The sequence below is a fragment of the Protopterus annectens genome, chromosome 11.part0 (assembly GCF_019279795.1).
Source record: "Protopterus annectens isolate FY-2018-M chromosome 11.part0, PAN1.0, whole genome shotgun sequence".
Lineage (NCBI taxonomy): Eukaryota > Metazoa > Chordata > Ceratodontiformes > Protopteridae > Protopterus > Protopterus annectens.
Window position 1 is genome coordinate 864,032,202 of NC_056745.1, and position 25,764 is coordinate 864,057,965.

Here is a 25,764-nt window from a genome sequence, read left to right on the forward strand (position 1 = left end):
CCTAGTGCCCTACTTTAGCAGTCATGCTGATGACATTCCCCTCAGACATACCTTTGGACAGGTCTCAGCCCTATAAGCTCCGTGGCGTGTGCAATAACTACATAACAGTATAGTACAAATAACTAGATAGGCAGGGGCTCTATTCTCAGTTCTGACAAATGTGTGTGTATAAGTGGGTGCACAAATGTTTGTAAGTGTGTATTTTTTTTTTTTTTATTTTATTTAACCTAGTACATCACTCAGTCAAAAGGCGTCTTAGATCATCAAGCAAACTACTACTAGAAGTCACCAACAGCTGCAATAGCTTTGGGGACACACTATACAGTAGTAGTTCAGTGGCTAAAAATGGAACTCTTTCCCTACTAGCATACAAAACACATCGTCCAAAGCCTCCTTTAAAAACCTCATTAGGCAACATCTCAAGCAAAGTTGGCAGTGCCGTGACTGCTCCCCAGGCTAGTGAAAGTGGATAAGGTACGCATACTAAACTTAGACTACTTGATAATAGTTTTCACTCTTACAAACACTGACTAATGTACAATGTATGTATTTTACCTATGTTCCAAATTTCAGCTGTACACCACAAATCTATTAATTACCTTTATTTTTAAATTAATATTTTCTTGTTTGCTCTCTCCACTGTAACTGTTAATGTGCTGCATACCTCTGTAAAATAATGTCTATTGTAATTTGTTTGTATACTGATCATGTCTAAATATCTAAATGTATCTGTAATTTTTCTATGTGGAGCTTTTCTCCCCAGGCTTCTGCTGAAAAAGGGCTTTTTCGGCTCAGTCAGACACTCCCGGTTAACAAATGTAAAATAGATAAAAATAAATACTACAAATAATTAGATAGATGGGGTTCTAATTTCAGTACTAGCAACTGTAGTAGTGTGTGTGAAGCATATCCCCTGTGGCTGTTGTGTGTGTAGGTTATACCATTTTAAGGCCTGTTGACCCCCTACCCGTGACATTACTTTAACGAGCATGTTAATGGCATCTGCCTCACATGCACCATGTAACACTAGGGTCTATATTATATTATCGAAAAGCCATTATGTCAAATAGCTTTTTATTGACACGTAAAAAGTCGAACTCTTATAATAGTGAACAGCCGAATGAGCAAATTCTTTCCCTGGGAAAGAAACTGCTTGGCCATCCTTGTGAGTTTGTCCTTTTTCCCACTGTAGTGCAATCTCAGAGTTGGTATATTTAGTAACGGTGTGTGTGGAGGGTGTGGGGGTCAAAGCCACCCACTCTGTTATGTTTAAAGCAGTGTGTAGTCCGTGGTAGGGCTAGCAATTTTTTTCCCAGGGAAAGAATTTGCTCATTCAGGTTTTTGCTATTATGAGTTCGACTTTAATGGGTCGATGAAAAGCCATTCGATATAATGGCTTTTTAGTAATATAATATAGACCCGTAACACTCTACAACCCATATCAGTCATCTGTACAGATGTACATGGAATATCCACGTTTGCAACGTATACATGGTGTGTGTCCCCTAACAATAAGCATTCCTGTGATATCATTGCCAAATATGTCACAGTTACCATAGTGACACACATGCCAGCATCAGACATTGTACCTGACTGACGCATCATGCTGCTACAAAGTCTGTCTCTCTATCACATGTGCAGGTTTGTACAAGCAGTAGATGAGACCAATCGCTATTTCTGGTGGGTTATTCCATCATCCATGAAGGCATTCGCAAGATTACTTGTTGTAAGCAGGTTGTGTGTTATGTCCCAGGCGTATAATCTATGTGAAGCATGTCATGTGTATGTAGTACTATAGTACATACAAGTGAATACGTAGGGTTACTAATATGTCTACTGACAACTGTGTATGTGTTGCTGCATGCAGAGCCCCTGTGGCTGTCTTTACTGTGTGTATGTGATGGCTATACCATTTTGTGTGCCTCTTCCACCCTGTGAACTCCCCGACTGCCAACCTAATTTCGGCCCATACAGATGTTATCCACCGTACAAGCACAGTTACACAGTTTCTAACACCAAGCCACTGTGGTGCATGCAATGCTCATATCACTGTGTATTGTACATAAGTAGATGGGTAGGTCATCTACTCTGAGAAGCGACATCTCCATGTGCATGCGTGTTTCAATGCATGTCCCCATGCAGCAGTGTGTGTGTGTGTGTGTGTGTGTGTGTGTGAGTGTGTCAGTGGCTTTACCATGTTAAGGGCCTCTGAACCCATCATTGGCAATCCTAACAGCCCCTGCAATTGTCACCAACTTGAATTGTAGTGGCAGACACTGCAACACTACATTACCTCTGTGCTATTTCTGCTATGTATCTAGTGCTACCATTTGTAAGACTGTGCAAGTAAGGGCTGCGCTAAGCCCTTCGACAGCTGCCCCATGGACAGGACCATGACTGCATGTGCACTACCAGCACGACAGGCTAGACATACATATGAGTTAACAGACACACATGCTGGCGATTGTCAGGTTAGACTAGCACAGGCTGACCTGTGTTAGGAATACATACCCCAAACCAGTCATACACAGTACCAGGCATACCCTCATTAACTGCATGAAGGTTGAGTGGTTGGGGCAGAAATGTCCAGGGCAACAGGTGCTGATAGGTGAATCTGTTGTAGTTAAAGTAATGGCTAAGCTTGTGAGGGACCTAGTGCCAGTACTCAAGTAACCTCCTCTGTATGTGTGAGCCTGCAGTCCTACAAGAAACCCAGGTGACATGTATGAAGGCTAGCTGGCTGTGTCAAGGGTATATATGTAAGGTCACACTGTCTGCCACAATTGTCCCTCACACACTGTTGCATGTAAACAAACCTGGTAAACATGTACATATACAGCTGTACCTTGGCTATGAAAAGGCCACTGTATTTCCACTCTGACATAACCATCTATGCTACTGTCAGCAGGCCCACAGCCTGCAGATACACAGACACCTGGAACACTAAGAGAATATAGCACGTGGCACTACAGTCAGTCAACAGTACTAACAGCTATAATGCATCATGGCTAGCAAGGTACATACACCTCGATGTATAGCCATAAGTATTGCCAGCAGACAGCACCTTACACAACATTACACTACCACACTGTACTGTATTCACCCTGCGCATCAGACCCATATAACCATGTCCCTGCATCGATTATATGGATAACAGGGTTGTGGCACAAGTATCATCGCATGCACAGAGTGTGGTGTGGGATTGCCAGAGGCCTAGGCTTGGCCATATGGTTGACATTGTGTGTGTGTGTGTGTGTGTGTGTGTGTGTCTGTGTGTGTGTGTGTGTGTGTGTGTCTGTGTCTGGAGGGGTGGTGTCTAACTGTGCTGTGCAGAGGAACTGTGCGTGTCTGGTGGTGACCAGTCTGTGAAAGAGATGTGTGAGTTTTTATCTGCATACAATCAAGCCATTTAGATACCAGACACAGGGCTATGTTGGACAGCCGTGGACAGTACATGGCAGGATGTACAGTTCACCGTCTTCCAGCAGGGACCCAGGAACTGGTCCTGCCAGGAGTCTCACTGACACCACAAGGCCCAAGGACAGATGCAGTACTACTCCCCGATGGTGACTGCTGTCTGCAGGATCCACATCCTTGACAGGACTGGTCAGGACCACATGTTTATGGCTTACTTCGGTGTGGTGTGGAGAGTACCCTCACTTTGGTAGTGCTGGTGGTACTGGCACTACAGGACAGTGAATATGCACAGCCATGTGGGCTCTCAGCTGATCATATTGCTGACCTACGTCCACCTGCCTGATGCCCTACTCCCACCACATGCTCAAGAACAGACATTGTCAAGCAGTGACAATGTCATACCCCACTGTCTATCCACAACATCGGCATAATGATGTATGGCATCACAAATGCCATGGAAGTCGTCAAACATGGCAGGAAGTGCTGCATTTATGACCCTGAGCATTTGTCTGGTATTGTGGTCAGTACAGGCCTGTGCCTCCATGATGGATTGTAACATGCATCTGGTGACACCTGCTATGGCACTTGCGACAGGGGCTTGATGGGCAGCAGTCCTCCATCGAGCACCCCTGTCCATCTGCCTGTGTGTGACCTCGCCTGCTCACTTGCCATAGTCACCACACTAGCCTATTCCATGTCACCACCCCCCAACTGTCCATTATCTGTGGCTGCTGGGGATTGGGTATGTGTTGGCATACTGACTGTGTGCGGGGACATTGTGGGTGAAAGTGGGATACCAACAAATGGCACAGATTCAGGACCTGACAACCCCTCCTGTGCTTCACTATGACCACCATAATCTTGAGCATCCACCAAAACACTGACAATCAGGTTGTGAGGGGGAGAGACACCATCTCTCATGTTAACCTGTGAAGGGAAGACAACATATGTAAATTAATACCCTGCAGTATTATGTTTGCTGATACACACACACACACACACACACACACACACACACACACACACACACACACACACTTCTGGTAAAATCTGGCACAGCTTTGCCACCTATGGGCCCTTCAGGCCAGACCTTACCGTAGTTCTGACTGCCACAATCCATCTCTTTATCAGCTACTGTAAGGCCCTCAACAAAGGGTGACAAATCCTACTGCATGATGGGCCTATTAGCAGAATGGTAAGTGCGAGCATGACCAAGGCTATTGGAGTGAGCTATACAGTGTCACCCATTGCATATCCAAGTACTGTAAGAGCTGACTTACTGCTATACAGACCAGACACAATGACAAGGTTTAACGATATGTGATAATAACTAATGAAAGAACAAGAGAATACTCTATCACTGCAGTACCTACACAGTTCAGACTGACAGGGATTCATTTCAGACAACATTGCAGGACAGTCTGCAATGCATACAGGAAACATGTAAAATACTGGGTGCGTAGCTTCATAAGATAATACCAGGCTATTGGCCCGGATGCCGTCATAAGCCTAGTCCAGACTTTCGTCCATGTCCCTTTAAAGCCAGCACCTGTTTCCTCTGTACAGCTGGGACACATGCAGGATCCTAGGGGTGTCTTTTCTGTTTCCCATGCAGTCATCCAGCTTCTTTTCCAAGCGGGATATACACATACCCTGCTAGACATGGGGAGGGAGTCTGTTTTACAGACAGTGTATTGTGTGGGCACTACACTATCCCACCAACAAGTACTATACATGTCAGACACCAGGTGAGGGCCTTGTGTGCATGTTGCATGAGTGGGGTTTGTCATATGGATATGCAAAACTGCCATCAAGCTTGGTTTGGAAATGGACTTGTATGCCAGACACAGGTCGCCTATGATCAGTCTGTATCAGACTGAGTACAGGGACAGGGCTTTCAGCCTATCCGTATAGGATAGGTGTTGCAGACCCTGGATTTGCCTGGTCAGGAACCTCTGTGGTCTCTGCAACTACTGCATTTGCTTGGCAAAGTACATGCCAAAGGAGCCATTGTACTCGGTAATGCGTCTGATAAGGGTGAAGAACAGGGATGTTGTGGCCTCCTGGTTCCTGGATGACATACCCGTATTTGTGAGGTGGGCCATGTAGACAGCCTTCCATACAATGGTGACAACATGGTGGGAAATTGGCAGGTTGCTACCAACATTGGTGCACAAGTTGCCTCACACTTGATTGCATCCTCAGTGCATTGTTATTACTGTCATAATTAGTGTGGATGACATCTACCACAACAGGGAAAATGATGCATCTCTTGGCATTCATTTTGAGGCAGTGCTTCTTGCACCAGTCATTAATTTGGGTAAAAGCCTCCTGGAGGATACTCGTATCAGTAGGGGAATGTAAGACATTGGCCAGCTTGCAATCATCTGTAAACCTGGTCAGCCATAGACCACTGGTTTTGTCTTGTACCTCAGAAATGTACATCTCAAACAGTAGAGGCCCCCACACCGATCCTTGGGGTACACTGCACTATCAGAGTCTACTACTAGAAGTTTCTTCCATTACTTTGAGTGGGTGCTATAATTGAGCCAGTTAGCTACCCATCTGGTAACATACAGGTTGATGCCTTGCTGTATAGGCTTATATATCATGGCCATCTGGGGATTATTGTGAGAGATTTGGGCTAGGTGAAGGTAGGCAGTGTGCACCATCTTCCCCTTGTCCTTGTGTTTTCTCAATGCTTCAGAGAAGTCATCCAGGTTTAATAGGCCTGATCTCCCCTTGGCAATACCACACTGTGTGGGCTCAATCATTTTGAGGTTGCCGATGTCCATGTTTATAATGTCCTTGATATTGCCTTCCACGCGATTGCAGATCAGGCTAGTTAGGCTGATGTGCATATGATTGGCTGGGTCAGTAGTTTGCTCCGCCTTTGTGTATAGGTTGACAGTGGCTGTCCACTGTGCAGATGGGATGACACTGGTGCTAAGGCTTTGGTTGACTGCAGTGCATAATGGAGCTGAGAGCTCATGTCTGACTTCATGTAGGATGCAGCCAGGGATGGTATCAGACCTATAGAGACTTCTGTGTGTTGCCTTTGAGAGAGCATTACAGTCCTGCTTCCCAATAATGAGGGTAGGGGGCAGGTGCTGTGCATGTCTATGTGTACCAATGGGGCAACAGGGTGGAGATGTTTACACTTAACCTCTCTGCACCAGGTTGGCTATATCTATGCCGTATGTGTATGTGGTGTTATTGACCACCACTACAGAGCAGATTTGGGTGTTGCCTTTGGGATTGCAGACATATGTGTGGAAGGCCTACTGACCGGCCTTGGTGGATGTGTCCAATTTGCACCAAAAATAGCCTTAGGATAATTCACCTGTGACCTTATTTGCTTGTTCAGACCAAGGTGACATTACTTCCAATTAGGCATCTGCTCCTTCTTGGCCCTGTCTAGCAATTATTTCTACCTATTATAATATTTGTTTATTGCTGCTGTCCACCACAGAGGTTTACCCTACCTTGAGGGGGATGATTTTGTCTTGTCAGGTATTGCTGAGTCCATACAGCTATGTAGGTGGTCACATAGTGTTGTGGTGTAGGCTTGGACACTACTGCTATTTCCATCTGATGGGACAGTAGCTGTAAAGCTACTTCTACCTGCTGTGAGGAGATTTATCGTCAGTTTTGGAATTTTTTTTTGTTTGACCCTGACGGGAGGGGGGCAGGGGAGATGGTGACCTCAACAGTGATGGTTATGTGGTCAGATCTTACAAAGGAGGATGACACTGTAGGAGTGCTACAGTGGCTACTCATGTTGGTTAGGACTGAGTACAGGATATTTCCACCTGTTGTAGGAGTGTTGACCAGATGATCCAATGCATTGCCAATGTCAAAGCTGAGGAATCTCTCTGCGTTCATGTTCAGGTGGAATAGGTCATGCACACTATGGTTGGGTAGTTAAAGTCACCCAGGAGCAGGGTAGATGGTTAAATCTTGACAGATTCAAGCAAGTCCAGATAGGAGTGGTGGGTGTCCAGAGGCATGATTGGAGGTCTGTAGCGAGCTATGATTTGAGTACGTGTCTTGTCAACAGTTAACTGCACTTGGAATGTCTCTTGTGCGTCATACTGTTTGGCCAGCCTGGAGGTGTATATGTGCATTATAATGTTTAAAAATCCACCTCCTTGTAGATTTGCAGCCCTCCATTTGGGGCCTAAATGTATAGTGGCATCAGTAACCTGGCAAGGTTAGTATGCTATCCACAGCTGCACACTAGGTATCAGTGACTGCACAAATGTCAGCATCCTCCAGGACAAAGTACGCTTGCAATGACATGAGTTTCATGCTAAGACTCCTAGCTCATGTCACAGCAAGACATCTGCACAAAGCCACACATCAGTGGTGGGCAAAGGCCAGAAAATAGTGACACTTTATAAATCTAGCTGTAACCCACTTAGTTGCTAGAAAAGACGGTTTTGCATTCACAGGAGTACTCCACAGGATATGACATCTGACATTCAAATGTATGCTATTATATTATGATGTCAGTCTTTACTGGGTTGCCAGTGATTTGCCAGACAATACACAACTGTATGAGACGTTGACTACAAATATTAGACAAACATGTGGTCAGTCTGCAACACTGGACAGTTAAAAGGTATGAGCTCAGCATATAATATACAGTTCAACACACTTTTCTGCGTTAGGTGTTTACTATGCACATACCCTATATAAGTCTCTTACATTTATAAAACAAGCATATGTATCATAGTAGTATTCACAGGTGACATATGAATATTTACAACATCCCAGGTAGCTGGCCTAGCATTGTCTCAGTCGGTTTTGGGCAACAGACACTGTAGTAGTAGTCATACATGAGCTGACCTTTGGTGGGGTGACTCAGGGGCCAGAGCTATGATCTATGTCACTGCAGACTGGGGCCAGCAGGAATGGCCATATGTGCTGGACAGCAACATGTGATTCCAGCAAATCTTGTTGCGACCTAGTGTTTGACTTCTTATTTCACATTAGGTCATCCCCCCTTCTGCATTCTATTACATGTTTAATTGATTGATACCTGTTATAGTGCTGAAGAGTTTCCTCAAAATAATGCAGATTTTTAGGTTTGTGTAGTTGCAGTCTGTCTTTGTGTAGACAGGTTCAGACCTGTTTTGCATAGGCAGCAGCTTGACTTTTGTAGCTAATGCTCATGAGCAGGTGATTGATGTGCACAACTGATGTCTCCCACTTGCTCCTTGCATCCAGAGCAGCTGTGTTGTCTTTCCATTAGCCAATGCCATAACAACACAGTGCTATAATAAAGTCCTTCATGTGGGCCTTGCCCCTTTTCCTTGCCTGTGAGTGGGACATTATGGAGGTGTGGGGGCAACAGCTTCACAGAAGATAGGTGGAAATACCTCTTAGAACAAGAAATGTGTAGACAGCCCAACAAAATGGGGGACACAGTTCCAGAATTAGGTACAGATTGTAAGTAAGAATTTCTGTTATACACATAGAAGATTGCTAGATTAACAGGATCTCTCTGGACATGCATTTTCTGCTATATATCTGTGCCATACCTCTCAACTGTCCAGATGTCCACATAATGCCCAAAGGTTTGCCTTTTATGTTTGTTCTGTTCCTCAGGCAATTTCTGTTTTTGAGACATCAGTACGATAATGTGAGGATTGAAGTCAGTAAATTACATCATTTGTGTTTCAGACGTCATATCCTTCAGAGATGTTATGCTACAACAAACACTGTAAAACCAGCAACTGTTTCAGTTTGTAACACCATTATGTGAGATATGTCCCTCCTTTCAGCCCCCTGTCCCCCAAGTATGTCAGGTTTTGTCCAGATGTCTTGCAGTAAGAGGTTCAGAGGCATGGTATATCATTATTTAGTGACTTCACTCCTGATATCTTCCCAGTGACTTAGCAGACTCCCAGAAGTGGTATGAGGCAGTGGCAGTAAATATAGTCTCACACCCTGGATATTGTGGAAATCTGTACAGTTGAGAGTTCTGTATGTCTGGCCATTATTAACAGACTGTAGAGATTGTGTAGCACTGTAGTGTGTATATGTATGTTGGGCTGAATAGGGAGTGTGGCAGATGTGAATGTCTTAGATCCATTTTTATCTGATTGTGCATACTGCTACAGTTGCAGGTGGCCTATCAGGTGTATATGTTTGTATGAGCAGACTGAGAAATGTCTTGTAACACCTCCGGATTCCCAGTAGACTATGACTTGGGGCAGTGTATGTCATTGTAGTGAGTGACTGGCATTTAGGATATGTTTGATCAAACAGTTGTTATACTTTAGAATTCAGTTGGGGTACTGGTATGTTGCTGTGACTGTGGTGTAAATGGTTGTGGGTGGACAATTTCTCACCGATGTCTGCTTTTCCCTACAGTTACATCCCTGTAGTGCACGATATATTTGCAAATGCATGAGTAATTCCCCAGAGCTGATTTGGGGTAGGGTCATGTTGGTCTGACTGTAGTTCAGAAGGTGCTGGGTGAAATGGATGGCAGATCTCAGTGTTTTTTCCCTTCTGTTATATGACTACAGGCATACCTCTCCACTGTCCAGATTTTTATACACTGTCCAGATGCATGGCTCATATTTTTGGTCTGTTCCCCATAGCAGTTGTGGGTTTCTGACAAATCACTGGGATGGCTTGAGCATTGACATCAGTACATGATGACAATCATTTGTGTTTCAGACCTGAAATCTATCAGAAAATATATGTTAAAACAATCTATGATACTCTAGCAAACTTCTACACTTATAACAGCCATATTTCAAATATGTCACTATTGTTTGGCCTTTATACCCCCACTTTGTCAGGCTTTTTGCAGATGTCTTGCAGTAAGAAGTTGAGTATATATATACACACACACACATATATATATATATATATATATATATATATATATATATATATATATATATATATATATATATATATATATAGATATATACACACATTATATATATATATATATATGTATATATATATATATATATATACACACATATACACACACACATATATATATATACATAGGTACACACACACACACACATATATATATATATATATATATATATATATATATATACATATAAGAGTACTAATTCCACAGGTTTTTACCTAATGTTGGATGACCGTCCTGCATTTGTAATTTTCACAGTTCATGTGGAGTAGTGGTAGCTGCTGTGACTGGAGTGCACAGGGTCCTGGATTTACGGCTTGCCAGGAATGTGTATTTTTCCCTTATGTTAAATGACTGTAGTACGTGATAGGTTTGTAAAAGCATTACAGTTCAGATGGTGTAGAGGTACCTTGCTGTCATTGTAGTGCACAGGGTCCTGGGTTCAATACTTGGCAATGATGTCTTTTATTCATTAATGTTAAATGACCATAATGCATGATATGTTTGTTAAAGCATTGCAAACACCCCATTGCTCAGATGGTGGAGTAGTACTGTGCTATGGTTGTAGTGCACAGTGTCCTATGTTTGTGACTTGGCAGCTGGGATTTTTTTTTTTGTTGCTTGGCAGGAAAAAAGGGCTGATGGAGATAGAGTGATTAAAGCACTTTTTAAGCAGTTGTTAGTGGGTTTCTGCAGTTTTACACGAAGCTAAGTGATGCTAACAGATGGTTAAGTCCTCTCAGCTTCACTTAGTGGCACTTATTCCTGGGTACACTCACGCTAATTTTAAATAAAGAAAAGAAAAAAAAGTGATAGGAATGTGGTGAAATGGGGGCAAGCAGGGGGTAAAACATTAGGAAAAGCAGCTGGGGATATGCAGGATGGGTGTAGGGAAGGACCAAAGTTCTACATTTCTACTGTAGCAACAGCTGTGACTGATGTGGAATTTCTGGAATTTACAGCCTCACACCCCACAGGGAGGGGTGTTGGCAACATACATTTATACATTAATTTAAGTGTTGATTTATTTACATAAATGGACATGGTGGCAAAATGTAGAGCTATGTATGGGGCAATGATTTTTTTGCGGGACAGATGCCTTTTTTTTAAGGTGATAGTGGGATGTTGGGGAAGGCCTGTAGGAATGTTTGGGGAGGTAGGTTGGGTATGATAGGTTGCATTTGCAGACAGACAAGACACACAGGACAGCGGAGGCAGTATATGACACATGAGGGGAGTAAACACCTTGGAGAGGGAGGGTGATTGGGAATCAGAGGCCTTGAGCCCCCAAATGGATGCAGTAGGACTGAGGTCCCCACCCATAGGCAGTCACGACTGCAACTTCATGGCCCCAAAGGTGGCTGTGCTGGCAGCTGGACAACAGGGGCAGCCTGCCCCTCTAGGTGTGCCAGGCTGCCCTCCAACTGGCACAGCCATCCAGCCAACTCATAGCAGATGACACTGCACACCATACTCCAGAACATGTTGTGGGTGACTGGCTCCTCTCCATGCCTGTGCCCAGGGGGAGATGGGGCCTGTCCCCTGAGGCAGTTCCACCCAAAGGTGATGCAGGACCAGCAGAAGGGGATGTTTCAAGTTGTATCCCAGACATGCTGGGGCCCGGTGCCACAGCCAGATGAGGCGGGACAGACAAATCCACCGGGATTGGTATTCCCAAATGTGCTATGGTGTTGTGGTCTTCAAAGATATATTGGTTAGTCATGAAGAAAACATTTCAAAATTAGCTATAATAGCATGCATGGGTATTCCAGTTAACCCAAACCAACAGATCTGAAACAGTTGCATAGCAAACAGAACACATGCATAAATTAAACAACAGTAAGCATTTTAATAGCATGCACTTTACATTGATGACAACAGGCCACAAATAATGATATTTCAACAAGGTATGTTAATATGCAACCAAATAAATATATGAGCAATAATAGAACACATCCCAACAATAGGTTTTGAGAACAACATACCCGTAGTATACAAATAATAATGATTGATGCAGATGAAGGGTGGGAGGAGAGAAAACTGTCCATTAACAACTGTATAGGCTTCTATTTTTCACAACAGTACTGCTCAATATTCTACATGTCTGCCCTCACTTAACATCTACATATGGGCCATAGCTTCTGTAGTGCAAATATACCTGTTAGACTGTCTTCCTGTAATGGTATGGAGCAGACTGGAAGAACTATGGCAACATTACTGGAGGGAGGTTGTACATGTCAGGGTTACAAACTTGACAAAGAAGGAGTATCCTACACTGATGTTGTGTGAGCCTGCTACTGGCATACTTCACCTGGATTCCTATCTGTGTCCAATGTGATTGGCAGTTATGACAGCATGACACTTGAGAGATATGTATCGGGAAGAGTGCATGGTGTATGTACCTATCCTGCAGTCATTTGCAGGCATGGGATTGGACAGTGGGACAGTTGTACACAGTGTATTGGTATACCCTTCATACAGCTACTACAAACATTTCTTTACCTGTATAACTTGTGGAGAAAATATCTGTTACCAGTAACTGACTGTTTTTACAAATATTCATGATTTCTTGAGTGTATATGTGCACACAAGTCAGCACCACTCCCTGGATTCGAACCATGTCTGGGTGTCCCAGAATGAACAACAAGGCTATTTCTCATCATACTGAATTACTTGAGAACTGCTTTTTCTGGTCTGACTGTTTTCTGCCTAACACTCTGTGGGTTGGACAGTCTGACCTTGTAATCCTAAGATTCCTGCATGACAGGTAGTGTACTGTGTATTAATCCTTTGACATGATACAATCTGGAAAGCAAAGGTTAACACAAGGCAATGCAGCAGGGGGCACACTATAATACATTGGACATTACTATTCAGGGTTCAGTAGTACATAACATGTCATATTTTATTTATATGTTGTTGTACAGTTCCACAATATACTGTTTTGCATAATAGCTGGTTCTCAGAACAACCTCAGTTAATTCATGCTGTCAAAGCCATATTTGCTGTGTAGAACCTGTACACATTCTATTTCTAAAACAGCATACCAGAGTAAACACAACAGTTGGTGATGTAGGTCTTTATTGTACTTATATGACACAGTGCTTTACTACTGCATATCTTGTAGATCAATATTAGTCTGGCAACCTTTTATTTAATCATTAGACATAGAACAAACTACCTACTGGAAATAAACAATTTACTCCTCCTTATTTATTTCAATATATACTGCAAAGTAGATCTGTACTCGGCAGGCTGTCGGCGCAGCCTTGTCAGTCTGTCGGCATGTGAATCAGCATTCCTAGCCCTCTGCACTGCAGCTGTAGGGGGAGAAAACAAACATTATGCATACCTGTCTAACACATATTCAGCCTAGGATTTGGTACAGCTATGGATGAGATACTTACAAACTACTGGAGCATTCCTTGCCCATGCATGTTGGATCCACTAAGCCAAGAGCTCCCCTTCCTCCACTTTAGGTCAGCATAAGGATGCCATACCTGCTCACCAGTTCGGAGGATTTCAGTAGCACTGGTGAGGTTGCATGCCAGACTGTCCCAGGCCTCTGTTTTGTACTAAGAGCCCTGGTACTGTCCCTGCAGCAGTCTGTCATCATGGTTTTCTACAAGGAGCTCAACCATGACCCTCGACTCCTGAATGCCCCAGCACTGCATCCAATAGCACACTCCCTCTCCAACACCAGACATGGTTCCTGCAGAGCTCAGACAACAAGTTATGACTGTATTCCCACTTGTGCAGTTTAAATAAGGGCATATTTCCACCGTTTGCCATCATTGGACCATTTTGAAAATGCTAAGCTCAGCTAAGCAGTGCATAAATACACTAAGATAAGTTGAACAGTGCTTAAAGGGGTAATTGCTGAGGACTGCTTAACAGTGCCCAAATCTGCTTAGCTGAGCTGACTGTTGCTTAGTATTTATGTGTAAGCAATGCTTAAACTGGCTAAGCATAGGTGAGCACTGCTTAGCATTGCTCAGTTTTCATTTTAAAAAAATTCAGAATTGTACATTAATTCATCATTACTGATATATTAAGTGTATATGATTTACTTTACAAGACGTCCCCCTATGTGCATTCATAACATTACCTTCGGATGTGACTATACTGTATGGGACACTTGTGTATACATGGGTGATTTCACATTTCCTATGCACTCACACTTCCATTCTGAACCAGCTACACTACCCTGGGTACAAATATCAATTACTACATAATTTAACATAAGAAAATTTATTTTAACAATGCTTTCCCATGTAAAAATAAAGTGCCTGTCTTGGTACTTGAATCATGAACTGCTGTATGCAAAGCCGGTAATCTAATCAATATTCTACCTTGTCAGTAAAGATTTTAGCTATACATTTGTATTTAGCTCCTATGAGATGTTTAAGCAATGCTGAGCAGAGGGTTGTAATGCACAAACCTGCTCAGCTATGATTAAACTTAACTTAGAATGGAAAACAATAAAAGCACTTTAATTACATGTATCTATACTACTTGTAAGTAATATTTGGTAATGCACTACCTGTCATTCTATCAACTTAGTTTGTATGGGACATGTCAAGATTGAAGTCACTACATAATGGCATACATTTGAGTTTCAGACTTCTAATCCTTCCCTACATGTTGTCATGTTAATACAAACCCTGTTCCTCTATCAACTTTCTACATTTGTAAGGACAATATTTATGATCTGTCCCTATTTGCTCCCCCAACATTTTAGGCTTTGGCCAGTATTTTGCTCTAAGAGGTTGAGACATGTTAAATATACTGTATTGCACTTTCACATTGCAGGAGGTGTGTGAAAGTACCTGTCACACATATCCTGCATTGCTTCCAATTTAAACTCCTGCTTTCAGTGTCCACAGACACTGAAAGCCGTTAGGAAGTGCTGTATGGCACTTTGACAAGGCAGGGTGTGTGTGACAGTACCTGTCACACACTCCCTGCATTGCTTCCGATTTAAATAGCTGCTTTCAGTGTCTCTAGACACTGACAGCAGTTAGAAAGTGCTGTATGGCACTTTGACAATGCAGGGGATGTGTAACAGTACCTGTCACACCCCCCCCCGCATTGCTTCCTATTGGAATAGCAGATTTCAGTTTCCACAGACACTGACAGCAGTTAGAAAGTGCCATACGGCACTTTGAAAATATCGTGTGTGTGTGACAGTACCTGTCACACATCCCCTGCATTGCTTTCTATTTACATTTCCTGCTTTCAGTGTCAGCAGACACTGAAAGCACTTATAAAGTGCCATACTGCACTTTCAAAGTGCAGTGGGTGTGTTGGATGTACAAGGACTACTAACACACGCCCCCTGCACTCAGTAGTGTTCGTGTCTGCTTAGCTTTATCAGTAGCGCGCCTTCATGAATATGTAAAGCGCGCTGCTGTTAAGGCTATGCGGAAAAGGACACCATTCACTCCATGCAGGTATAACTCTATTCCTACACAGCGTTTATTGAATCCTGGGGATAGTCTTCCTAAAGGTTTTCACCTCAACATTTGACAAATGTTGTTGCAGATGGTTTTATAGGAAGTGCAGCTCTGGACAGCTAAAAAAAATATAGATGCAGAAGTTATAATCATGATATTATGCATAACACACTATTATTAAATTCTGCAATATGTGGCATTATTTTTAGTAACTGTCTGATATTAGTTTTTGGCAATTGTTTGCTCCTTTTTAATGTCAAATGATTTGAATGATTGATTAGTCTTGCATGTTATGTAGGTTAATTACTGCTTCATTGCAAATGACATCTTATGTTTTTTTTCTGTTTGCTTCATAAGCTTTTAATTAGCATTTGGCTCTTTCCAACTGAGTAATAGCTCATAATTTTTTTTTGTTTTTGTTTTTGCTTTATAGGTTTTGGCTTAGCATTCAACTTGCAGCCTGCACTGACAATGATTGGGAGGTATTTCTTTAAGAAGCGTCCTATAGCAAATGGTCTAGCAATGGCTGGAAGCCCAGTGTTCCTCAGCACCCTAGCACCTCTCAACCAGTTTCTTTTCAATATGTTTGGATGGAGAGGAAGCTTTCTTATTCTAGGAGGCCTCCTACTGAACTGCTGTGTTGCTGGATCCCTCATGAGGCCTGCAAGCACCAGTCCAAAGCCCGCTAGCAAAAATGACCTGGAGTCTGCAGTTCATGGTTCTGATGCAGATTCAAAGAAAAAGAAACAATCATCAACATTTGAGATCATCAATAAATACTTAGATGTCAGTTTATTCAAACACAGAGGATTTCTTGTTTACTTGTCAGGAAATGTCATCATGTTTGTTGGGTTCTTTGCACCTATTGTCTTCTTGGCTCCTTATGCAAAACACAAAGGAATTGATGAATACTCTGCGGCATTCCTGCTTTCTATCTTAGCATTTGTGGATATGTTTGCCAGACCTTCAATGGGACTTTTAGCCAATTCAAAATGGGTCAGACCAAAGATTCAGTACTTCTTCAGTTTTGCAGTAATGTACAATGGTATCTGCCATGTGATGTGCCCCTTTGCAGAGGATTATACTGGATTAGTAGTGTACTCTGTTTTCTTTGGCTTTGCCTTTGGAATGGTTAGCAGTGTTTTGTTTGAAACACTGATGGACATTGTTGGTGCCCAAAGGTTCTCCAGTGCTGTTGGTCTTGTTACCATTGTTGAATGCTGCCCAGTACTGCTGGGACCACCATTAGGAGGTAAGATACTTCACTTTTTTTTAATACAGTAGTAAGCATGGGATACAAGATTAGTTCTTGGAAACGTGTGTGTGTGTGTGTGTGTGTGTGTGTGTGTGTGTATATATATATATATATATATATATATATATATATATAGATGGTTCTACCTGACTTCGTCGACAGCGCAGAAGACCGACAGCGGAATTCGGAGCTCCAGAAGACCGAAACGAAGAAGACCGAATCGCGAGTTGCACAACATCGACACTCCGGAAGACCGACCCGACGGATGACAACACCAACGCCGCGGATGCCGACATGGGGAAAGGCTGTGAGTATGCGGTAGTGGTGCGCAGGTAAGTGTGGAGATTGACGGTCTGTGGGGATAGGGGTGGGTTAAGTGAGTTAGGGTTAGGAGCGATAGGGTGGGTTAAGTGAGTTAGGGTTAGGGAGATAGGGTGGGTTAAGTGAGTTAGGTTAGGGAGGCGATAGGTGGGTTAAGTGAGTTAGGGTTAGGGAGCGGGTAGGTAAGTGAGATAGGTGACGGACCTTAGGGTTAGGTAAGGTTTAGTGTGGGCTTGTAAGGATTTTGGTGTGCTTGTGTTGTGTGTGTGGTTTGTGGAATGGGGATGTGTTTTGTTTTAATAATTGTTATTGTGGTGTGTGCAGTGTATGGGGTTTCGTGTTTGTGTACCGTCGGTTATTTCGTTGTCGGTTATGTGTGGTTTCGTGTTTATGGACTGTCGAATATGTGGTGTCGGTGATGTGGTTGTCGGTGTTGTGTGGTTTCGGCTATGTCAGGTAGAACCATATAGATATATATATCTACAGAGTGAGAGTATATATATATATATATATATATATATATATATATATATATATATATATATATATTTTGTTTGTGTCTTTTGTCTTTTCCCGGTTAGGGGTCGTCACAGCGGAACTCCGGTCCGCTAATGATTGGTAGTGGATTTTTACGTACCAGGTTACCAGCCCTGATGCACAACCTTCAACGAAGGCACTCCCCATTCACATATGCCTCCACACAGAAGATGCTCTAGCTGAGAATGGAACGGGACAACGTCTTGCTGTGAGGCGACAATGCTACCGCAGCATCACCACCGCAGTCAGAGAGTATATATATATATATATATATATATATATATATATATATATATATATATGTGTGTGTGTGTGTGTGTGTGTGTATATATATATATATATATATATATATATATATATATATATATATATATATATATATATATATATCTCAACACACAAACGAACCAAATCAGAAAATAAACGATTAACCCAACAGCAACGTGCAGCATAAAGAACAAACTTCTGTTCTCTGGCAAGATTCAGCTTCCAATAAATCCAAAGAAATCACTTGACGGTAAACAGTTTTAATGTAGATAGCAACAATAACACAAAAAAGACAACGTAAGCGCTTTCACGGGTCCTCCCGCTTCATCAGACGTATAAATACAACTGTTACTGCATTTGCTCTTATACTATATGCTTAATTTAGGCGCCACATTTTAACTACGCCTACATTGCTTCAAAACCATATTTAAAGCGCTACTGCAACACATGTAACAAAATTTAAAAACAGAGTATATTAAAATTCAGTCTAACAAACACAACGACTGACCAAATTAAAAACTGTTTAGGATCTACCTGCACAAATTATATAAAAAGTCTAACCTTTTGCAATACTTTTTTAAAATTAATAACTCGTCAGAGCCACATACCTCGATGAATAAACATCACATTATTGATTGCGTATGCAACGTAACTCCAACCCTAACCACTATCTCAATCCATTTTACTCAACTTCCCCGTTAGATCCACAGTAAATAAAGGATAAAATGCCACTATGTAGACAATATCTCCTTCAAAACATTGTCTCTGTCGGCTTCTTTTACCTCCGATGTAAACCCTGAATACGCTAATGCGTAATAGCGTAAATCCGGGCCGATGCTGAAGTACGCGAAGATGGTAACGCATACATTCTCTTAGTAAGCATGTAAACAGACGGACGTGTTAACGTCTCTTTCTGTTGACAATGATGAATCACTTCAACTGTCGTGTACACAAGAATAAGATGCCACAACCATTAAGGACATACTGTCGGATGACTTATTCAATTGTATTGTGTGTATCTCATAGTTTATACATTCAGATACTAATAATGAATAAATCTCATGTGCACGTGCAAGTAAGCCTCCTATCATTATTTAACAGCTATAACAGGTTGTAAAGACTGCATCAGTATTGCAAAAGGTTAGACTTTTTATATAATTTGTGCAGGTAGATCCTAAACAGTTTTTAATTTGGTCAGTCGTTGTGTTTGTTAGACTGAATTTTAATATACTCTGTTTTTAAATTTTGTTACATGTGTTGTAATAGCACTTTAAATATGGATTTGAAGCAAAGTAGGCGTAATTAAATGTGGTAGTATAAGACCAAATGTAGTAACAGTTACATTCATACGTCTGATGAAGCGGGAGGACCCGTGAAAGCGCTTACGTTGTCTTTTTTGTGTTATTGCTGTTATTTATATTAAAACTGATTACCGTCAAGTGACTCCTTTGGATTTATTGGAAGCTGAATTTTGCCAGAGAACAGAAGTTTGTTCTTTATGCTGCACGTTGCTGTTGGGTTAATCATATATATATATATATATATATATATATATATATATGTGTGTGTGTGTGTATCTATATATATATGTATATATCTATATATATGTCCTTCAAGGATGCATCTGCAGTCCTAACAAATGGGTTGTCCTGTCGTCAGGCAGCCCTTCGGTCGGCCGGATTCCAAAGTCTGGGTCTGGCCTCGGCTGGTGTCGCACTTCACCCGACGTCATCTCTGCTGGTCTTCGGGTATAAAGGCATCAGCCGACGCCATTTTCCTCAGTCTTTCTTGCTGCGTGGCGCCCGAAGCAGAAGCTGTTCGCAAGTGCCGGTCGGTCAGATCCAGAAATTACTACTACCGAATACTACTTCGAAGACTTCTAAAAGCTAAGTACCCCGTTGGGGACTCTTTCTTGCCTCAGCCGATGTCAGAAAAAGTAAATAACTGTTTAACTTGTGGGAAACAAATACCTCATAAAGATTTCCACTCTTACTGCTTACCTTGTTTAGGCCCAGACCACGACGTAGCAGCCTGTTTAGCCTGTGCTTCCTTCAACCGACGAACGCTTAGGCGTCGATCGGAGTTTGCTGAACAGTTTTTCGGCTCAGATTTTGCGTACATTATGCCGTCGGATCCTCCGACTTCTCAAATTGTTAAAAAACGCAAAGAAAAAGACCGACACTCGCGGTCCACGGTTTCGGCCGAAACCACGGTTATGCAAACCGTGTCTCGGTTTCAGCCGAAACCGAGCAAACGGATCAATCTTCAGCCGAATCCATGACTACTACCGAGGCCCCTGCTACCCTAGTTGAATCGGCCTCTGAAGTTTTGCCTACTAATGTGGTTCCTTTAGAATTATCGGACACCATCCCTTTGGATGTCTCTACCCCAGCACGTGATGCTGCTAGGCCTCCTGCAGCCATGTCTATTAAGGCCTTTGCCAGGGCTAAAGCAGCCAAAACTGCTAAATCAGTGCCTGTTAAGCCCCCCTCACACAGGCCCAGTTCCAGTTCTCAAATGCTTACTCTGGCAGAGGATCTCATCTCTTTAATAAGGGGATCCCAATCTCACCCAGACAGGGCCTCTCAGCCTCCTGAAAAGAGACCTAGAGCAGAGCCCCCGGAGCCAGTGTCCTCAGATGATTCTTCTGATGCTTCAGATATTACAGACCACCCAGAGGCTCCTTTTTCTACTTATGAAGATTCCGATGCTGAAGAATCTATTCCATCTGCCTCTCCACCAGAGGAATTTTCCTTTGGGGAAACCTTACATGCCATGAGAGAGCAATTCCAATGGCAGGGACAAGATTTCTCAGATTCAAGAAAAAGGCTTAGGACCTTTCTACACTTACCGCAACATAGGCCCTTAGCTATACCTCCAGTTCTTCCTGTTGTGGATGATGCATTTAATGATGTTTGCACTGCTCCTGATACTTTACCTCCAGCCCCTACCAAACCCGATAGGTTTTACAGGGTACCGGACACTCATCACCACCTATACAAGGCCCCACTTGCAGATCTTGAGACTTTCTCCCAGGGGCCTAAGGCAGTAGCTTCGACCTCAGCAAAAAACCCTCTCCCTTCTGAAAGGGAATCCAGGTCCTTAGAGAGATGGGGTAAAAAAGTTTACACCTCTGCTACTCTCTCAGCTAGAGCTTTGAACTGTCAGTTTCATATGATCCAATACCAAGAGCTTATGCTTGATCAGTTAACTAAGAAACTGTCCTCTGATGATTCCTTAGATAAGAAATATGTTTTAGAAATGGTGAATAACATTCAGCAGGTTAGTAACTATTCTTTAAAATGTGGCTATGATGCACTGGAGGCTTCATTTAGATCAGCCATGACTGGCACAGGTCTTGCCGGATCATGTTAAAGCAAAGCTGTTAGATGCTCCTATGGATAAGGCCAGTCTATTTGGTTCTCCTGCCCAGCAAGTAATGAAGAAAATGGAAGAGAAGGCAAAATCTGTACAAACAGTTAAAGATTTCTTACAGGTTCAGCCCCCAAGGTTTAGCAGGAACTGGCCTTCCAAAAATTGGTCCTTTCCAGACTCCTCTAAATCTCAGAGAGGCAGGAATAGACGCTCCAGAGGCAGAAATCAATCCAGAGGAGGTGCCTACAGAGGACGCCAGTGGCAAGGCAATAACCAGTGAGGCACAGACACAACCACTGCCACTGCAACAGGACAATCACAGTGACTTGGCTCTGACACCGCCTACCAGGGAACAAATAGCAGCACCCTTAGGTGGAAAGTTAGCCTTATTTTCAAAAAAATTGGCACTATATCACAAAAGACAAATGGATTTTGCAGACTATAGACCAAGGCTACAGGTTTCATTTCCATACCTTACCAGTAAAAAGCGGAATGCCAAACCTACCTCCAAATCAGAAAACAGAAGCTCTAAAACAGATAGCTCAATTAACAAAGATGAGAGCTGTGGAAAGAGTACCACCAACAGAACAGGGCAAAGGATTCTACTCCAGACTCTTCCTAGTACCAAGAAAAGAGAAAAGTTGGAGACCTATTCTCGACCTGTCCGCCTTAAACACATTCATCATTGTTCCAAAATTCAAAATGCTGACCTTACAGCAACTTCTTCCCATGCTGGGCAAGGAGTGTTGGCTGGTAACTCTAGATCTCAAGGAGGCATACCTGCACGTCCCCATACGACCAAATTGCAGAAGATACCTCAGATTTCTTGCAGGATCAGAGCATTATCAATTCTCAGCATTGCCCTTTGGCTTATCTACTGCGCCCAGAGTATTCACAAAATGCCTGGCATCAGTAATCGCTCATTGCAGGCTACAGGGAATCCAAATTAATCCATACCTGGACGACTGCCTGATACAAGCGGACAACAAAAGCAAGCTGACAAAAGACTTACAAAGAGTCATTTGCTTACTACAAGCCCTGGGATACACAGTCAATTTAAAAAAGTCAAGACTAATACCATCCCAAACAAGAACATTCTTGGGTGCAGAATTGGACATGGTAAAACAGATGGCATTCCTAACTGCAGAAAAACAAGAACAACTCCCTCTTTACTTCTTGGCATTAACAAAGCAGAACAAACTAACAGCAAGGAAAGTACTGCAGGCCTTGGGCTTCATGGCATCATGCATAATCCTGGTCCCCCATGCCAGGCTGCATATGAGAAAACTACAGTGGTACCTAAAGAATTTATGGTCTCAACACAGGCACAGCTTAGAAACCGAAATACCACTAATCCCATGCCTGAAACAAGAGTTCCTATGGTGGGCTCAAGCATGCCAGTCAAACCCAGGCTTGTCCTTCCACAACTTTCAAGCAAGCCAAACCATCACAATGGACGCCTCAGACCTAGGTTAGGGGGCCCACATGCTGGACAAATGCATACAAGGATTATGGACCCCAGATCAACTGCACCTGCACATAAATCAAAAAGAAATGCTGGCAGTAAAACTAGCAATCCAGAATTTCAGACCATTCCTCAAAGAAGGCCATTTGATGATAAGGACAGACAACACCACAGTCATGTGGTACATCAACAAACAGGGAGGCACTCATTCATAACCCCTATGCCGAATGACTCTGGACCTATGGAATATGGCTCTGAGCTACAACATTCAGTTACAGGCAATATTTGTACTGGGAAAAGAAAACATCCTAGCAGACATGTTAAGCAGAACAACCTCGGATGCTCACGAATGGATGCTACACCCGGACATCTTCAAGGCCATCACACAGAAATGGGAATGCCACAAATAGACCTGTTCGCATCCCCACTCAATCACCAGCTCAAGAAATTCTGCACAAGGACATACCACCCACTTGCATGGAAGGTGGACTCTCTATCCTTCAGTTGGAAAGGCCTGACAGCATATGCATTTCCACCTCTTCCTTTGATGCACAAGGTACTACTGAAAATCAAAGAGGAGCGTCCAAGGATAATTCTGATAGCTCCAAATTGGCCAAGACAACACTGGTATCCATTGCTGAGGAGCATGTCTCGGGGCAGAACGTGGACACTACCCCTGATGCCTTTGATGTTAACTCAGAACGACTACAACATCATGCATCCAAATCTAAAACTCTGCAACTGACTGCCTGGAACATTACATAACAGCAACTAACCCAGATTTATCCCAAAGGGTTAAAGACATTATCCTGGAGGCCCGCAGACCTTCTACAAGAAGGAACTATGCAGGGAAATGGAAAAGGTTTGTCATTTGGAGCACTGAAAGAGGAAAATATGTGTCAAAGATAGATATTGCCAACATCCTGGAGTATTTGGCAGAGCTTCTCCATACAGGCCTGTCCTATTCCTCCATCAAGATACATGCATCAGCTATTTCTGCAGAATACAGCTTCGATCCCCCTGTCTTCTTACATCCTCTACTCAGGCAGTTCCTCAGAGGAATCAAGAATGTAAAACCTCCTAGGAAACCACCATTACCAGCATGGGACTTGAACTTTGTGCTAGAAAAATTGACACTCCCTCCATTCGAACCAGCAGCAACAGCAGATCTTCAACACCTATCCTGGAAAACTGCTTTCCTACTGGCAATTACTTCACCAAGAAGGGTTTCGGAACTACAGGCCTTAATGGCAGTACAACCCTTCCTAATCTTCCATCAAGATAGAGTATCCATGAGAACTAATCCTACATTTATGCCTAATTTGGTATCCAGAGTGTCTCTAAACCAGGCAATCCACCTACCTACCTTCTTTCCCAATCCACAGAACAGGGGGGAAAGACTGCTGCATACCTTGGATGTACATAGACAGTTGCGCTACTACCTGGACAGAACCAAGGGCAATAGAAAAACTGACCAGCTTCTAGTAGCCTATGCAACAGGAAGGGAAGGAAAAGCAATTTCCAAACAGACAATCTCCAAGTGGATAGGAAATTGCATAAGATTCTGTTACTCCTACCATGGAAAGCCAATTCCACAGAACATAAGACCTCACTCTACAAGGGCTACAGCCACTACCACAGCTTTCTTACGAGGAGTGGCTACCAAGGACATTATTGAGGCGGCTACTTGGACCTCCGTGCATACATTTGCCAAGCATTATAACTTACCTCTATACTCTAGATCCCGAGCAGGGTTTGCCACTGCTGTATTGCAAGGGATCCTAACTACACCATAATTCTATTTCCTCCTCCCCTAGTTTGGCTATGGTATTCTACCCATTTGTTAGGACTGCAGATGCATCCTTGAAGGACATAGTACAGCTTTGTACCTACCATAAATGTAGATGTCCGAACAGGATAGCATCTGCAGTCAGGATTACCCATCCTCCTTCCCCTCTGTGGTATTCCTAGGGTATTTACCCTCCTAATAGCTAGCTGGGGGGGGATCTCTTATGGTGTATTTGTTTGTATATATGTACATACATGCTTATTTTTTGTGTTTGCCTACCTTTCTTTTTGGAAACATTGGCATTTACCCAAAATTTAGTTTTCCAAGAGGGCAACTGGCATCTGGGGCAAGAAACACTGAGGAAAATGGCGTCGGCTGATGCCTTTATACCCGAAGACCAGCAGAGATGACGTCGGGTGAAGTGCGACACCAGCCGAGGCCAGACCCAGACTTTGGAATCCGGCCGACCGAAGGGCTGCCTGACGACAGGACAACCCATTTGTTAGGACTGCAGATGCTATCCTGTTCGGACATCTACATTTATGGTAGGTACAAAACTGTACTATATATATATATATATATATATATATATATATATATATATATATATATATATATATGGGTCCATTATGTAAAAATCCTAAATTTCAGTATTTCGAAATTACATAGCCGAAAATACTACTATAATACAAAATCCCAAAACCCCATAACCGCGAAATTTAAAATCCCGAATACGCTACACATACAGCACACACATAAACGTACACACAACTTCCCCCCACAATCAAATATATAATCCTACACTACAGATAAGCAGGGGGGCAAGCCCCCCTGCACCCCCCATGTTGTGGGCTGCATCGCCCCCACACTCCCCCTACTTAAATATTCTAACTCCGAGATCACACAAAGAGACACACAAAGGAAATTCACACCCACACATTTTACAGTCCCTCACACACACATCACAGTCACAAC

The 25,764-nt window shown here is 42.8% G+C and overlaps 1 protein-coding gene across 5 annotated transcripts in view; it reads left to right on the forward strand.

Annotated features, from left to right (window-relative positions):
• SLC16A7 (solute carrier family 16 member 7) overlaps positions 1-25,764 on the forward strand; it is a 1,124,843-nt gene that overhangs the window by 1,055,213 nt on the left and 43,866 nt on the right. For all 5 annotated transcript variants that reach the window (XM_044088276.1, XM_044088278.1, XM_044088279.1 and 2 more), the window contains one exon: positions 16,214-17,032. In XM_044088276.1, the coding sequence (XP_043944211.1) occupies positions 16,214-17,032 (819 nt within the window). The remainder of the gene's footprint in view (positions 1-16,213; positions 17,033-25,764) is intronic.